This window comes from Rhinolophus sinicus, linkage group LG11 (assembly GCF_036562045.2).
Source record: "Rhinolophus sinicus isolate RSC01 linkage group LG11, ASM3656204v1, whole genome shotgun sequence".
Lineage (NCBI taxonomy): Eukaryota > Metazoa > Chordata > Mammalia > Chiroptera > Rhinolophidae > Rhinolophus > Rhinolophus sinicus.
Window position 1 is genome coordinate 29,477,683 of NC_133760.1, and position 18,200 is coordinate 29,495,882.

The window sequence follows — 18,200 nt, forward strand, 5'->3', positions numbered from 1 at the left end:
GTCTTTTAAAAAGTTACCTTTATTTCATTTTAATACTCAGAAGTAACTGTCTAGTTTACAAACACACAGACGCACACACACAGACATTTTTGAAGAACAAGCTTGTAATTGCTTTACCACTATGTACCCTGGCAACATAAAATCTATATAGACCAGAGCCTATTTTTTCCATTCTTCTGGCAGTAGGGAAACAAACAAACAAAAACACAAAAACCTAACATTCCTATTGCATCTTATTTTCCCACTGTTATTTTCTTGAGAAAATTTATTATGAAATTATTTCACTCAAAAATACACAAAAATCACATTAATACTCATTGACCCACCAAATAGCTTTCCCAAATCTTTTTACCCTATTTAATTCAATTTGTTTTTAATATTACAGATTTGATTGAAGCCCTCTGCACACACTACCTCAATCTCATTTCCCTTCTCTTCATCCCAGGAGTAACCAAAACTCAAAATTGCTGTTCGTCTTTGCCATGCCGCATGTCCTTACTACACATGTAAAGACAATTGTTTTTGACTGTTTCAAACTTTATATAAGCATCATACCATATTCCTGCTCTTTTCACTCAATGTCTTTCAGTATTACTCACATCCAGACAAGAAGCTCTAATTCAGTCATATTCGTTGCTGCCCAGTGGTCCCACTTGTGAATATACTACAACTTACCTATTCCTTTGGTGAACAGATTGTTTCCAGTGTTTTCCCATTGGAAACAATGCTGCAATGAATAGTCTTACAGATGTCTCTTATTTAAACAGACAAGAAGACTTGATCAGATTCAGGTTTTTTAGTTTTTGTTTTGTTTTGACTTAGCAAATATACTTCATAGATGGTATGAACTTTCACCAGGAGGCATATAGTTATTTCTGGTGGTTCTCTCTCTTGTGTGACATTGGCAGCAATGATGATCATCAGGGATTACAAAATGATAATACTGTACTTCTTTCATTCCTTCTTTGTTTATTAGCTGGACTATTCCTCTAAGGAATAACCTCTCTATATATATCATTGGTTTACCAATAGTTCCTTCAGAAGGAACTACTAGTAAGGAAAGGCAGGATAAATGTTCGCTCTTTTTCCTTTTATTTACCAGTTTTCAAAATAATGAGTTGGTTCCCTAGTATCTGCCAAAGATGATTAATGAAGTATTTTTTAAAAATTTTTGTTTAGTTATTATGAACTCACTGATATAAACTTACTTGGTATGTTTCAATGACAATTAGTATTCTTACTGACGCTCAAAGTTTCTCATTTGGGGCATGATAGCCTTTTCTACTAGCTACTGAATCCTTTTAACATGACCTCTGTTGTCATCCTTGCTTTCTGGCAAGAAATTAAGTTCAAGCTTATTTTGTACATTTTTTGCCCCAGATTTGGGATCAGGCATCTTTCCAGTCGGTCCTAGCCTTTATAAAGTCAAATGTTATTTAGAGACCACAATCTGGGCTTCAGGGTGCCCAAGACAAGGATGCCTACTATCACCACTTCTTTTCAATACTGGATAATACTACATGTACAGTATAGTAAGGAAATAAAGAAAAAGAAAATGTTTTAAGGATGGAAAAGGGAATTGTCATTGTTTGCAGACAACAGTATTGATCATATGGAAACAATAGCGTTTAATGGGACTCTTACAACCAAATTCAGTAATGTTGCTAGGCAGATAAGTACACAAAATTCAATTATATTTCTATATATCTACAACATAATTATTAAAAACTTTTTCTGGGTGGTGAACACACAATGGGATTTATAGATAATGTAATACAGAATTGTACACCCGAAATCTATGTAACTTTACTAACAATTGTAACCCCAATAAACTTTAATTAAAAAAAAAAAACTTTTAAGGATGCTATTTGTAATAGGAAGGAGCTCCCAGGAACCTGTGAACAGATTTCACCAGAGATGTAAAAGACTGTATGGAGAACACTGTAATACTTTAAGGAGATAAGGAACTAGAGTGGTACATTACATTGATAGAAAAGAAGATTATTGTAGACAGGTAATTAGATAAAGGCCAGGCTGGAATTGGGAAGAAACAGAGAATGTATGGCCAGCCTGGAAAAAGTCACCAACCTATTACTGCCATGTGAAAATGTGGATGCAGCATTGAAAAATCTTCGGATTTTTAAAGAAAAACTAGAAATCTAGATTTCTATGAGAAATTCCTTGATTTTTGTATGTTGGCAGCAAATTCAAGATAATTCTAAGTACTATGCAAGACAAACAAAATACATTTGTGGAAGAATTTGGCTCCCGAGCCACAATTTTCTACTCTTGCAATCTACCAATTTCTTTAGACACTCTATTTTTGGATTGTTGTAAGCCACGCATGTGAAAGGTTACAAATCCTATAGGAAATCCATCATTGCTTTTGTTGTAAAACTAATGAGGATACACTGTCTCTTACATTGCTAAGAGACGCCTGGACAAAAGATACACGTAAGAAAATCTCTTTTAGAATTCAGTGCTTTTTCAAAAACTTTTGTTTGCTGTCCTTGAGGAAATGGTAAAATCTGTAATATTTGACTTTTTATTTACAAAATATAAAAGTTTAACATTTATTAATTTACTTAATCTTCATAATAACCCTATAAAGCTATTTTAGGATTGTTCCTATTTTACAGATGAGGTAACTGAGATAAGAAATGTTAAGGATCTTGCTCAAAATGACACAGTAAGTAACAACGCCAGAATTCATATCCAGACAATCTGGTTCCTGGAGTTGTGCTCTTAAATTCTGGTAAGAACAACCACATAACTGAATGTTTTTTTTCCTTGCCTTAGCTGGTGCAGCTGCCTCACCAATAGCAACTACACTGGCCTTGTGTGCTGCATTCTTCCTTCTCCCAACTCTTACTACTATTCTTTTTCTCTTTTAAACAGATGCTGGTAACATATGCCATCTCAAATCCTTTATATACCACGTCTAATGTAATTAAATAATTTGTTAATAAACTTAATGCAAATAGCTATTCATAGATTTAAATCAAACCCAAAGAATGAATAGGTTTTAGAGTTACACAATGTTGAGTTCTAATCCCCTCCCTAATATTCACTAGCTATGTGAATTAAAATAAGTCACTTAAACTCTTAATTTCAGTTTCCTCATCTGTAATATGAGAATACTACCTACCTCTTGGTTTTTACTGTAAATCTTAAATAAGACTCTTTAAATGTGGCTACTAGATATTTTTAAATTACTCATTGGCTCATATTTTATTTCTATTGGATAGCATCATGCTACATACTGCAGTAAAAAGTAAAAAGAAACAGGTGAAATTAGTTTTAATAATATATTTTATTTAACTCAATATATCTATTATCATTTCAACATATAATCAACGTTAAAAACTATTAGAGATTTTACATCTTTCTTTTGTACTAAGGCTTCTAAATACAGTATGCATTTTACACTTAAAGCACATATCAATTTCAACACTACATAACCATCAGAAATATTTGACTGTATTTAGATTTCATAAAATTTACAATTGTAGATTCACATACCCAAGTTGTCTAAAACATATTTAAAAGTTTTCCAAAAACTGCATCGAGTATCCCCCCAAAATTTACTTTCCTTTAATATTCGCCTCAGTTGAACTAGCCACTTTTTAAGAGACCAGTGGCTACACAGCTAGTGGCTATCATAATTAACAGCACAGGTCTAACAAATAAAATGCAATTAAAGGGTGGCTATTTTTACACATAATTAAATTAAAATGGCACTGTGATTCATATATGCAAGTGAGAAAATCCAGCTATAAACCGTTTTATGGTTTTATTATAAAGGAAATTCCTCATGGGTGAGGTACCACATTACTGATATGCATAGCACTGTGATTTATTAAAATAGAGGAAACAGAATAAGGGATTTAAATTATGATTTCTATTCCCACTCAGAAAAATCTTTATTTTTTTTCGTACCAAAACTTTAATGCAATTATCCTTGAGTATTAACTCTTTCCACCTAAGAATTAATGTTGTAGCAACAATTAAGTTCTAAAACACCCAAAAAAATGCCACCTAGATAGACCTGGAGAGCAAATTTTATTTAAGCATGTTATAAAAGTGAATCCTAAAAATATATAGAGAGTTTTTTTTACAAAATGAAATACCACCTAAGTCTTAAATCTATCCCAAGATTTCAAGAGTTTGTCTTTAAAGAACTCCCTTAAGAGTATGTAAATCTACTGGATCCATGATAATAGTGGTTATCTCTGAGGGGAGGGATTAAGAATCTTACCCTCACCTGACTGTCTTTCATAGCCCAGCATATCAGATTTCTATAAATCTAACCTAATGTGTCTACTTAAAATTAATCAACAAAAGTATATGAACATCCATTTGCTTTATACTTGTCATGCACTATATGAATAACCACCTGGATCAATTTTTGATGCGGTAAAAGCCTACAACGTGCTTGTTTATGAGACAGCTGTTGTTTTTGTCTGCCTAGTATCTGGTCCTCCTTTCCTCTGATATTAACACCTCAATCTTCCTTTGGGAAATTAATGTTCTCCCAGTCTCAGTAATGTATTTGTAGAGAGGCTGATCTCATTCTAAGCCCCAAGATGAGTATAAAACCAACCCACGTCAGTCTAATAAGACTTAATCCCATTACTCTTTGTTTTAACTCATGGGTAGGGGACTCTCCTTCCATTGAAGTTAAGAAGCTGAATAGAAGATAAACTGGTGACCATCTTTTCTGATAAATTAAATATATCAAAACATTAAAAATAGTTATCCTCAAATAATATGGATGTATTTTTCTCCTACCTAGTGCTGCACATTCTTTAATTTTGCAGTCTTTTCCTTAAAAAACTATTTAGCATATAATTCAATTCTTAAATGAAATTAAAATTTCATAGCATTACATTAGTAAGAATTACAAAACAACCCACTATCACTTTCTCTGTGACTCAACTCCCCTTATCATGTATAAATGTGGAAAGAAGAAAGCAGTTATAACTAAGAATAGCATGCTCAAAGCCCAGACTGGCTATATCAAATAATGTGTTTGTGCGTGAGAGAGAATCAGGAGACAGACTTGCACAGTGGTTGTAGCAATCAAGGCATGAAATAATTAGGACAAAATCCTTAAATGCTATTACTTGCCAACCACCTAATTTCTTTTACTTAAAAACATCTGTCATGCGTGTCCCTCCTTATGTTTCACAGAGAAAATAATTAAGGAAACATTTAGCAAACTTTTCTTAAATACGCATTATAGTCCAGGCCCGCTCACAGAACAATCAGAATCTACTGGCTAGACAATCTTTAAGTAAGCTAGCTGCCACCGTCAAAACATACACATAATGAGAGATTCCCAATGGAAAGAACAACTGATGGCAATATCACGCCTAATGAGGCCTGCAGCTTTCTATCTCAATTCTACCCTCAGTTCCACAATGATCAGACTACAAGGCTATCAAAAGTATCCTGTCTTCCCTAACAGGAAAAGATTGAGTTCTCTGAGCTGTCATTCAAACAAGAGCACCCTCCCTAGATGTGGTCTCAGCCCAGCCTACCTGTCCAAAGTGAGCAGGGTAGCCCAGCATGTGCATATATAGTAATTTTGCCACATTCCGACACCGGTATGTATTGTCTTCTTCTCTAAAAGATGACCGGATTGCAGCACATTCTTTCTGAATCATTTCTCGTTCTTCGGCTTGGGTTCGGGCTGTCCGGATGGTCCGGATCAGCTCCCGCAATCTGATGGGGGCTGGCATCCTCTGGATATGGAAAGACAGTAAATAAAAATGTTCACATATTTTTACTACCAAAACCACACAACTTTCCAAATAAATTTCTGATTTTTAAGACTTCAAGACTTGCTAAGTCCAGTGATCCAAAGCTTCAGCAACGCTTACATACAAACCACTCAACTCAGTTAATTTCGGGAAAGAATACAAACAAAAGATGTTAAATATTAAGCAAAATAAGACATAGAATACACCAATATGCAAAGTCCATCACTAATGTCAAAATATCTTAGGAACTAACTCAACCCAAATCTTTTACTCAATCCTTAAAGTAATAAGGAAAGGCTTCTACTTAACATTAGAGAAAATACGTATTTTCTGCTCTACTGTTCTTAAACTCAACATAGTTCAACAAAATATCAGATGAATATTGAGTATGATCATGATCAAAGCTCAACTAAACAAAGTGAGACATTAGGAGAGCAGACCAATTGTCAGATTAAATCGCCTTTTTAAGAAATGGTAATCATCTCAGGATACTGGGTGCTCTTTTAAATGTGAATAGGAAAAAAAAAATAAACCAATCTCAGAGGATGAGACTGTTAGTGTCAGATTTTCTTGAATATTTTTTAAAGTAAAATAATAATAATATAGGACCTATGATAGCCAAAAACAATATTAAAACAAAAGTTGGAGACCTTGCACTACCTAATTTCAAGGTATTCTACAAGGCTACAGTAATAAGACAGTGTGGAACTGAATTTTAAGGAGCAAAACAGAAAGTTTAGGAATAGACCCACATAAATATGCTCAATGGTTTTCAACAAAGGGGCCAAGGTTTTTCAATAGGAGAAAGGTAGTCTTTCAAACAAATGGCACTGGCACAACTGGGTATCAATGTGAGGGGAAAAACAACCTTGGACCCTAATATCACACAATACACAAAAATTAATTCTAAATGGGTCATAGAGCTAAACATCAAAGCTAAAACTAAAAATCTTCCATAAGAAAACACAGGAGAAAATCTTTGGAAACTTAGGTTAGGCAGAGATTTCATATACAACAAGCACAAAATATCAAAGAAAAAAATTAATAAATTGGACTTGATAAAAATGTCAAAACTTTTGCTCTTCAAAGAATGTCATAATGAAAGTAAGGCAAGCCATAGAAAGAGGAAGAAATACTCACAATTCTTATTTCACAAAGGACTTTATTCGGAATATATAAATAATTTTACAACGCAATAAAAAAATCTTATTTAAAAATGAGTAAAAAATCTGAATAGATACTTCTTAAAAGAAAATATATGAATGACCATAAGCACATGAAAAGACGTTTCATGTCACTAACAGCAGTGAAATGCAAATTAAAACTATAATGAGATAACACTCCACACCACTAGAACAGTTAAAATTTTTAAAAACTGTCCATACCAAGTGTTGGTAATGATTCAGAACAAATGAACTTCTCTGGGAATGCAAAATGTTGTTTAAGTACTTTGGAAAAGTTTAGAAATTCCTTACGCAGTTAGCATACGACTCAGTAAACCCACTCAGTATTTACCCAAGAGAAGTATTTACCAAAGAGAAATGAAAATATATGTCCTCACAAAGATTTGTACACAAATTTTCATAGAAGCCTCATTTGTAACTGCGAAAAACTGAAAACAACCCAAATGTCCATAAACAGGAGAATGATAACAGTATATTCATATAAAGCAATACTTCTCGGAATAAAATGGAACTAATCTGTATCACAGAAAAGTCTCAAAAACATTCTTTTGAGCAAGGAATCATTCACAACATAGGACATACTGTATGATTTCACTTACATGAAACTCAAGGGAAGACAAACCTAATCTATAGTGATGACAGAGATCAATGATGGCTGGGGTTGAGGGTAGGGATGGAGGCTGACTGGCAAGCAAGGGAATATTCTGCGGTAATAGAAATGTTTGTGATGGGTATGCAGAGTTCTCAAAATGCACCAAACTGTACACTTAAAACAAGTGCATTGTACTGTATATATATTATACCTCAATAATGCTAAGAAAAATGATAAAACTAGGTAAAGCTATCACTACACTAATCTTCAGTAGATATTAGCTGTGGAATCTTTAAATCAGTGATTCTTGATATTGTTCTAATCCAACATATCAGAAGGATTCCCACTCCTGTTACTTCACTAAGACATCAGTGCTCAAGATGGAAACAGTACATGAGGAATTTAGAAAAGCTCCCTAATATGCTCTGCCATATTAGCCCTCTTAAGATTGCATGTGCTAAACTAGACAAAGCTACCTGTACAGTGTTGTTTTACTTTTTATTAGAAATACTCCAGGGTCTAGTATTTGAAGTTTATAAAGCTCTTTTACATTATTTCATTTGTTCCTTAGACCATTTTGAACAAAGGGCAGAGATCATTATCCCTACTTTGCCCATGAAGAAACTTGGTCTCAGAGCAACTATGCAACTAGCGTAAGATCACAAAGGTGTTAAGCGACAGAGCCAGCTCCCACCTGAACCAGGTCTTAGAACTCCAAGGCTAGAGGTCGTCTTAATACTTCAAAAATGAACATTATATTTACAAATGAAATTATATGACTGCTAGGTTTGTTTTAATATACTCCAGGGGGGAAAAAAGAAGAATTGAGGAGGAAGGGAGGAAGAGGAAAAAAATGAAACAAGATGGGCAAAATGTTGATCATTGCTGAAAGATTGTAAGTACGTGAAGGTATATTATTCTCTATTTTCATGTATAATAGAAGTTTTTAATAATCTCTGTAAAAGTCAAAAAGCTCCAGTAGGGGCGGCCGGATGGCTCAGTTGGTTAGAGCATGAGCTCTTAACAAGGTTGCTGGTTCAATTCTGCATGGGATGCTGGGCTGCGCCCCCTGCAACTAAGATTGAAAACAGCAACTGGACTTGGAGTTGAGCTGCGCCCTCCACAACTAGATTGAAGGACAACGACTTGGAGCTGATGGGTCCTGGAAAAACACACTGTTCCCCAATAAAAAATTTTTAAAAATTTTAAAAAAGCTCCAATAAACAAGGCATTTGAATCCTTAAAATTTTTCATAATTTTAAAAATATTAATAAAGATATATTTAAAGAACTACTTATTTCACAATAACCATAAATACCACTGACTTTAGGATAAAACAAAGATTTAAAGTAAGCAATATCAATATGCTATATATAACACCAACATAGTGGAATATAACTAAGAAAATCATAAAGCTCTACAGCGCTCAGACATCAAGAACTAAATATAAAATCCGTTTTTGACTGTGCAAAGCCCAGTGATTCCATTTTCAAAAAGAATCTTATTTATCGTTAACCCTTAGCGGACAGTGAACAAGAGAAATGTACGGCAACTAAAATCAACAAACATCAATTGGGAATACTCTGCTAGAAAATAACTTTGCTCTATGAAACTTCAGTGATTCTTCAAAGCAAACAAAGACTCAAAAAAAAAGCCTAAATCTTGTCCCAAAACGTGTAGTCCAACAGGAAAAAAATCACAAAAGTTTAAGCCAACTGTGAGAAAAACAAGTTACCTGGAGTAACTGCTCAGCTGTCAGTTACAGAATCACAAAAATAGTTTATGCCACTAGCTTGGCTTGATTCACGTCTCGTGATTCCACCACTCAGCACTCTTCCTCCAATACTAGGCTGCCTCTAGCTTAGAGAAAAGCAGTGATTTTTTTCCTGGAGCTATGACAACTTAACACTACTTGATTTCTTTATGTACCACAAGAAAATATCTTAACAGACATGGAAAGAAAAGTTAATTCACATAAAGAATTTCATATAGTTCAGAACACATTCTAAAAAATAAACAAAACTAAATAAAAAGTCAGGTTCCAGGGAAGATGGAGTAAATGCACTCCACAGAGACTCCTCTCTCTCCCTTTGAATGCAACTATAATAAATGCTGGACAAAACGTATGCCATAGCCACCCAAGGATCCCGGAAAGTAAATGACAGCAAGCAGATTAGAGAAAGAATAGAAGTTGAAGTTCCATAAAATTGGCAAGAGGTTATCATTTTCCTCCAGAATTGTCCTGCCTGGATACAAAGGCAGCACAAACCCAGAAGTGCTCACTGGATACAGAGAAAGAGTTCTAAAACAAACCCCCTTTTTCTGGTCCAAGGAGCAGGAAAAGGAAGATAAAAGACAACGAAGAAAAGTCTCTCTTGACTTTTTGGGTTTTTTCTCTCTCTACCCCAGCCACTAGACTGGGGTTTCCAGGAGGGAATTCCCGTCCATTCTCAGGAATTTTCTTCACTTTCCTGTTCCCGAATCCCTAGAAAAGTTGGTCGGGGAATCGGGAAAATCGGCTCCTTGAACCTGGGTGGTTGGTAGTATCAGCTGTCGCTTTGTGGAAACCATTCATCGTGGAGAACAGAAAACAGCTTATATCTCGGGATTCCGGAACAGGAAAGCGAAAAAAATTCCTGAAAAGGGGCGGCAATTCCCACCTGGAAACTCTACACTAGGCAATACTACAATGGTGTTGGCTTTGGCAGAACAGCAATTGTAGTAATAGCCAGGCAGGCTCCTAAAAACGGAGGGAGAAGAAACTCTTCTCTCTAATCAGAGGAGCTGTGATCCCAAGAGCATGGAATAAATCACTCTCTATCCTCCCACTGCTTGATAAAAGAGTGAACTCACCAAGAAAATATAACAATGCTAATAGCAAATGTACCTAACGATAAGTGCTAAAAAAATACATGAAGTAAAATTGACAAATATGAAAGGAAAAAAATTTTACACCCCTATTATGGAGACTTCAACATGCCTCCAAGTAAGTGCCGGAGCTATAGAATCAGTAAGGATATAGAAAACCTGCACGTCATCATCAACTAACTAGATCTATCATTTATAGAATACCCAACCAACAACAGCAGAATACAGTCTTCTCAAGTGCATACAGAGTATTAACCAAAACAGACCATATCTTGGGTCATAAAAAGAAAAAACAGTTTAAAAATTTAAACAAATGAAAATCATACAAAGATCCCTGACTATTGTAGAATTAAACTAGAAATCAATAACAGAAAGCTTACTTTTCCAAGTACAGTACTTGGAAATTAAACAATACATTCCCAAGTAATCCATGGGTGAAAGAGGAAGTATCAAGGGAAATTAGTAAATACACTGAAATGAACAAAAACACAAACACACTTATCAAACTTCGTGGTATACACTAAAGCAGTATTTAGAGGGAAATGTATAGCATTAAATTCTTGTATTAGAACAGGAGAAACATCTCAAACTAACAATCTAAGTTTCTACTTTAAGAAAATAGAAAAAGCAAAATAAGCCCAAAAGTAGAAAAAGCAAACAACAAAAAAAATCAATAAAATTAAAAACAGAAGAACAATAGATAAAGTCAACAAAACCAAAAGCCAGTTCTTTGGAAAGATCAATAAAAATTGATAAACCTTCTGCCAGACTCAACACAACCAGTAGCAGGAATGAAAGAGGGGTTATCTATCACCACTAACATTAAAAGGATAATTAGGTAATACAATGGACAACTCAATACACATATCAACTGGACATATGCAAAAAAATTGAACCTCAACCTAAATCTCATCCCTTACACAAATATTAACTCAAAATGGATCATAAATGTACATGTAAAACATACAACTATAAAACTTTTAGAAGATGCAGGAGATAGCCTTCATGTCCTGGAGTTAGGCAAAAAGTTCTCAGATATTACACCATAGATACAACCCACTAAAAAAAAAAAAAAATTGGGCATCAGAAAAATTACAAAACTTTTCTGCTATGAAAAATACTTGTTACAAAAAATGAAAAGACAAGTTCCAGACTGGGATATTTGCAAATCACATTATCTAACAAAGGACTTATATCCAGAACATAAAAGGAACTCTCAAAATGCAATTTTTAAAAATAGGCAAAAGACTGAAACAGACACTTCGCCAAAGAGGTATATGGATAAATAATAAGCACATTTGAAAAGATGCTCAACTACCATAAGTACTAGAGAAATACAAATCAAAAACACAATAAGATACCTCTAAACACCTATTAGAATAGCTAAAAGAACAAGTGCTAGTGAGGTTACAGAGGAACTGGAACTCTCATATATTGCTGGTGGGGGTGCAAAATGGTACTGCCACTCTGGAAAACAGTTTGGCAGTTTCTCATGAACTTAAAACATACGCTTACCATATGACCCAGCAATCCCACATCTAGAAATTTATCCTAAAGAAATGAAAACTTTTGTTCACAGAAAACCTATCCATGAACGTTTAGAGCAGCTTTGCTTATAATTGCCAAAAACTGGAAACAAAATGTGGTAAATTCATAAAATGGAACTGTATGTAGCAATAAAAAGGAACAAAATATTGCTACACGCCATAACATACACAACTCTTAAGACATTTTGCTCAGTGAAAAAAAACTGCCTCAAAAGGTTACATATTGAATGACTGCACTTACATAATTTCAAAAAGACAAAACTATAGTGATGAAGAACAAAGACTGCCTATAGTTAAGTAAAAAGGGACAGCACGAGCAAATTTTTCTGAGAGGATAGAACTGTGTCCTAATTGTGGTGGTGAGTACATAAATCTATACATGAGTTAAAATTCACAGAACTGTATGCTCCCCAAAAAGCCAATTTTACTATATATTAACTTAAAAATTAAAGAGTTTTTGAAGAAGGAAACAAAAAAGCCCTTCAATTAAAATCAAGACCTATTTGATCAGTTATAATAACATATACCTATGATATTAAGTGGACTAGTGAGAAAGTTACTAATTGTTCCAACTTGCTTAAAGACATTTAACCACTACTGAAACAAAACATCACTGAAATTTTGAGAAATATGTTGTGTGTGATGAGTGCATTAAGATATGATTACACTGTTCAGCCTATAAAAGATAACATTAAACCCTTACTTAAGAGATGGCTGAAAGCAGATCTCACCTAAAAAATGAAGTCATTTTCCATGCCAATAAACTAGTGATAGGACCTGTGGGACAGAGAACTAAAGAGGGCTCTATCGATCTGAACCATAAGGGTGTCATGTTGTCTAGAAAGGAGTTCCTGGGTGGCAGATTGAAAGATGGTGCCTTACAAACACAGGCAGGTCAGAAAAGTTGCCTGTTAAGCTACGTCCACTTCTAGACTTCTAAACAGATGAAATGAGAACTCAAAGAGAAGATAATACTACTTTAAATATGTGAGGGGAAACAACAAATCTTCAGGAATGTGAATTTCTCTTATTTCTACAGTAGATGTGTGAGAAAGTCTATTCTGAATTTTTCTGCCATTTCAAATCCTGCAGAGGAGAACAAGAAATTTGTGCCTATATTTTGGCCGAAGTACTGAAAGGAGGGAAGCCCACCACAGGGAACTTATGCATTGGAATAAACAGCAATTAAAGAGAATTATAAGCAGAAAGAAAAACTGCTGGGCCTAATAAACTAGCCTTTCCTCCTGCCTCTTTCCCAAGTCTTCTTACATTAACAAACACTGGAAATTATGGTTTCATATTTTGAAAGAAGATTTGGAATGGCAGGTCAAAGTTCTTAAATCTTTCAACTACATACTCTCAAAATCATATTAAATATTCTTCAGTTTCTATAAATCAAAGAAATACAGGAATTGCATTAAAGAACATACTTAAAAGAAATATTAGAGCCAAAACAATAAAAGAAAGATCCTAATAATCAACTATCATTATCAGTCAAGCTACCTAGGGCAAGCCATCTGACTTCTCTAAATAAGCCTCTGTTCAAGCAACTAAAAAATAAGGACATAGAATTAGCTCTCAAAATCGATGAGAACAAATATTTAATGATCACTTTACATAGCACTCTATTTTCATTTTGTTAATTTTAAAACTATCATTCTTAATAAATCAAATGTAGTCCCTTCATAGATAAATACTGTCAAGCAGATCTGTACAAAGATAAAATACATTAAGCAACTGCAATAAGGAACACACATATCATACACTATACTTATTAAACAGTTCAGAGCCCCTTAGACTAGTTATAAATAAAACAGAATAGAAAATCATAAATGACATCAACGTAAGCATCATTTACATCCATTTCAAAGTGGGAAAGGAGAATGTAAAACACATGGAATCAGAAGTTAGCTTCATGTACCTTTTCTTTTTCCTCGTTCAATTCATTTAGTCATACTACCACACAGATGACTTAAGAAATTGGGAAACGTGTTATAACAAAAAGTGCTAATCACTCATTCAACAAATATTTTTTGAGCCTTCTCTATGCCAGGCATTGCAATAGGTGCTGGTGACTGGCAAGGACATGGTCTCCATCCTTAAGAACCCAAATGTCTAGGGAGGAAAACAAATTTTTACAAGTCCAGCATTATAATAAAAAGAAGCAGAAACTGCGGATCAATGACAGAACAGAAAATTTTATGTATGTTAAGCCAAATTTTGTCATGGCCAAACAAATTCAATATATTTAGAATTGTTTTCTTTTGTAAAATTAAGTACTTCCTGGGTCAGCCCAACTCCAAATCCCATGTAGAAAGAGTTCTGTAGCACAGTACCACCAGTCCACACTTTCTCATCCAAAACTTTTAAGACAGAACTCAGAATCTTTTTCTGAATTTTAGAAAGGTAACAGTGGTGGTTAACTTACATATCCTATACATTGTTAGTGGCCCACCATGTTTGGGGCAGCAGTTCCATTATCAAACAATATCTCTAGAGCAACACATGAATATTCACACCGAAACAGAGAAATAAATGCTACCAACATCCTCATATCTGGTCAGGTCAGACTTCAACACCAAGAGAATTATGAACTCCGGGTTTTTAGTGTTTTTATTGGATTTCAAAATTGAGATAAAGGAGTGTGGACGCTTATCCTTATCTAGTGACCCTTATCATTGTTTAAAATGACGACCCTGGAGTAAAATTACCTGGGTTTGAGTCCCAGCGCCACCACTTATTAGCTGTGTGTCCTTGAGTAAATGGCCTAACTTCTCAAAGCTTCCGTTTCCTCATCTGTAAAATGGGGAGAATCCTGCCACAAAGGATTGTTACAAGAATTAAATGAGAATACATGTTAAATTCTTAGCATGGTGCCTGGCACACAGTATGCATGCACTAAACAAATGTTGGCCATAATGTTTGCTATATAAACTATCCTTACATAAATTAATTATAAGCAAAAACAAGTCGCAGAAAGATATATGGTAATACTCATACAAGTTTTAAAACATGTAAAGGACGGCCAGCCCGGTGGGAGCGCTGTGCTCCTAACGCCGAGGTGGCCAGTTCAATTCCCACATGGGGCAGTAAGCTGCGCCCTCTACAGCTAAGATTGCGAACAACGGCTCTCCCTGGAGCTGGGCGGCCGTGAGCAGCCAGAGGTCAGCGTGAGCTGCCCAGGGCTGCTGTGCTGCCATGGGTTACCATGTGCTGCCAGGAGCAACCAGTGACCAGCATGAGTGGCCAGCAGCCATCGTGAGTGGCCAGCAGCCGGTGAGAGCTGCTGTGAGCGGCCAACCGATGGCCTCAGCCAGGGGAGCGCAAGGCTCCTAATACCAGCATGGGCCAGGGAGCTGTGTCCTACACAAGTAGACTTGAAAAACAACGGCTTGAACTGGAGTGGGGGGGGGGGGGGGCGGGCGGTGGGCGGGGAGAGAAAGAAAACATTATTTAAAAAAAAAAACATGTAAAAGAACTTATTCTTTAGAAATACTAAAATGCAGTAAGAGAATAAGAACATGTATGTGAAAGAAAAGATTAAATGCAACACAGAGGAACCTCTGGAAGGGAGGGGAATATGATGAGCCTTCAGCTATATTGGTGGTATTTTATTTCTTAGAATAGGTAGTTGGTAAGTGAATGTTTATGATTCTTCATATGTTTTATATCTAATATTTCATGTTAATTATTAAATTCAAATACATCTAATCTATGTAGTGAATATTATAAACCACATAATATAGATACTATGACCTACTTGCTTTTATTACTATGTTGTGGATTTCCTTATTGTTGGAAAGTCTTTACTTGCTTTTCAAAATACTCAAAAACCACAAGATTCCTTCAACTACAACTTAAACGCCTGTCATAAATAACAATAGCAAACTTTATCTTTTTTTAAAAAAAATAAGGTATGAATGTAATGTAATGACTCAGCTATACAGAACATAGCTGAGAATCCAAACCACTTTTATTTTATTTTTTTCAAACCACTTTTATAGTTTTGTGCAACTATAGAGACACACTAAGCCATCTATTTTACAAAGGTTCTCAGTTCAGCCTGTTCCAGAATAGAACAAATTAGAAAACTGGAGGGGAAAGAAAGAAGGATGGAGGGCCAAGAGACAGAAGCTATTTTAGGAAATAGCTGACTATAGTTAAAATGTCACCTAACAGCAAAGGAAGAAATAAAAACAGCAGCGAAACAAATAAAACCTATATATAGCAGAAACAAGCATTCAGATAGTATAACAGCAAAATTAATAAATTCTAGACATCTGCCATACAATATTGTGCCTATAGTTAATAATACTGCACTGTGAAATTGAAAATTTGTCAAGAGGATACCATGTTGCAGTCCTACCACAATTAAAAAAAAATATGTATCCTTACATTACAGATTTCTATCTATAAAAATTTTGAAATGATTAATCAAAAAAGAAAAGATCAAATAACTGGTAAATCTCTACCTTTGACTTCCACAATTACCTAAATTTACAATTTTTTTAATCCAAAATTCCAAAATTAAAGCATATATCTTAAACACACACACACAGCATAATAGTCTGAATGTGCTAGCAAAAAGCATTCAATTCCCCACTAAAATCCTAGAAGTATTTAAAACCACAAACAGTACCATAATTAGTTTTTATAATAAGAACTGATTCATCAAGAAATGGGTCAATATGGGGCAGCCAGGTGGCTCAGTTGGTTAGAGTGCGAGCTCTTGGCGGCAAGGTTGCCAGTTCAATTCCAGCATGGGATGGTGGGCTGAGCGCCCCCTGCAAATAAGACTGAAAACGGCGACTGGACTTGGAGCTGAAGGGCTGTTGAAAAGCACACTGTTCCTCAATATTCCCCAATTTAAAAAAAAAAAAATTTTAATGGTTCAATTAAGGTCAACATTCAACACTAAATCAGAGGGTGAAAAAGCCTGAATATAAAAATTGAATCATAACTCATCAAATTATATACATTAAATATGTGCAATTTTGTGTATTATACCCCAAAAAAGCTGTTTTTAAAAAATAAAGATGACAATTACAAAATGACAAAAATAATAAAACTGTATCTGTGGAACCAATTTCTAAAAATTGTATTCAGACACTGTCTGTTCTTATTAATTTAACTACTTAACCCATCAAAGACTGAGAAAGATACATTGAAGTCTAACACTATGATTGTGTTTCAGTCAATCTCCTTTTATGTCTAACCATTTACACTTAGTATTTTATAATTTTTTCAATGCCTAAGTGTCCGTATGTTTTATATTCAAATGGGTTATACATTTTATCAAAATAAAATGTCCCTCTTTGTCCTCTTTTTTAAAACTACTAATAAAAGTAAAAATAGTTATTACGACAAGGATGGACAGGGAACACAGGAAAATTATAAGTATGATTTGTTAAGGTACAGGGATTGTAGATAAATGTATTTCTATTTCATTAATGGTTACTTGATAAATATGGTGAAAATATGGGGGGAAAAAGTGTAAAATTCATTTTTGAAAAATTTCTATCCAAAATGGTTAAACAAAATTAGCTTCTGGAGCTTAAATTAGATTACCCAAAGAGTAATCAAAATTATAAATGAGTATAGGAAATAAATTTTTAAACAGAAGAGACAAAAAAAAAAAAAAATCACTGCATATGTTCCTAAAATTTATCCCCCAAATGGAAAAAAATTACTATTTTTCAAACTCTCCACAAATTCCTTTAAGGGATAAAGATTTTCCTCATATAGCAATACCATCCCCAGGCCATGATTATCTTTGTTTCTTTGAAATGTCTATTTTTCCACTCAAAGATAAGCTCCCTAAGGCTAGATCCTTGTTTTTGTCTTATTCATTCTTGTGTTCCCCTTGCCTAAAAAGAATAGGAACTCTGACAAATACTGTATTTATTGAATTCTAAATGCAAGAAGTCTTATCTAAAGAAATCATACTTGTCCCTTCGAAAGCACACAAAATAAAAGTGCACCAGCTTGCTCACCAACAGCTATAAGAAAAGCATCAGGAATCAACCCAGTCCTCTGTTCTGCTCTGCTCAGTTAACTTTTCTTCCTACTTCTGAGCTCACACTACCTGGCTGTGAGCAAAGTTACTGACAGCCAAAAATCAAGAACATATAACCAAAAAACTGGGGCTCCTGTTGCTATGTATTATAAACCTAAAGGTATTATGCACTCTAAATCTAAAAAGAAATCCTACATTAAAAGCAATTTTTCAAAATAAAAATTATCT

At 34.6% G+C, this 18,200-nt stretch overlaps 1 protein-coding gene across 2 annotated transcripts in view; it reads right to left on the reverse strand.

The window, feature by feature from the left end:
• The window catches only part of AP1G1 (adaptor related protein complex 1 subunit gamma 1), a 74,089-nt gene that overhangs the window by 46,222 nt on the left and 9,667 nt on the right, over nucleotides 1–18,200 (reverse strand). The window contains exons 2-3 of one of the 2 annotated variants that reach the window (XM_074314626.1): nucleotides 14,668–14,771; nucleotides 5,544–5,747 (exon numbers count right to left, since the gene is read on the reverse strand). In XM_074314626.1, coding sequence (XP_074170727.1) covers nucleotides 5,544–5,744 — 201 coding nt within the window. In that variant the 5' untranslated portion in view covers nucleotides 5,745–5,747; nucleotides 14,668–14,771. The remainder of the gene's footprint in view (nucleotides 1–5,543; nucleotides 5,748–14,667; nucleotides 14,772–18,200) is intronic. The other variant, XM_019757351.2, reaches the window with a different exon arrangement.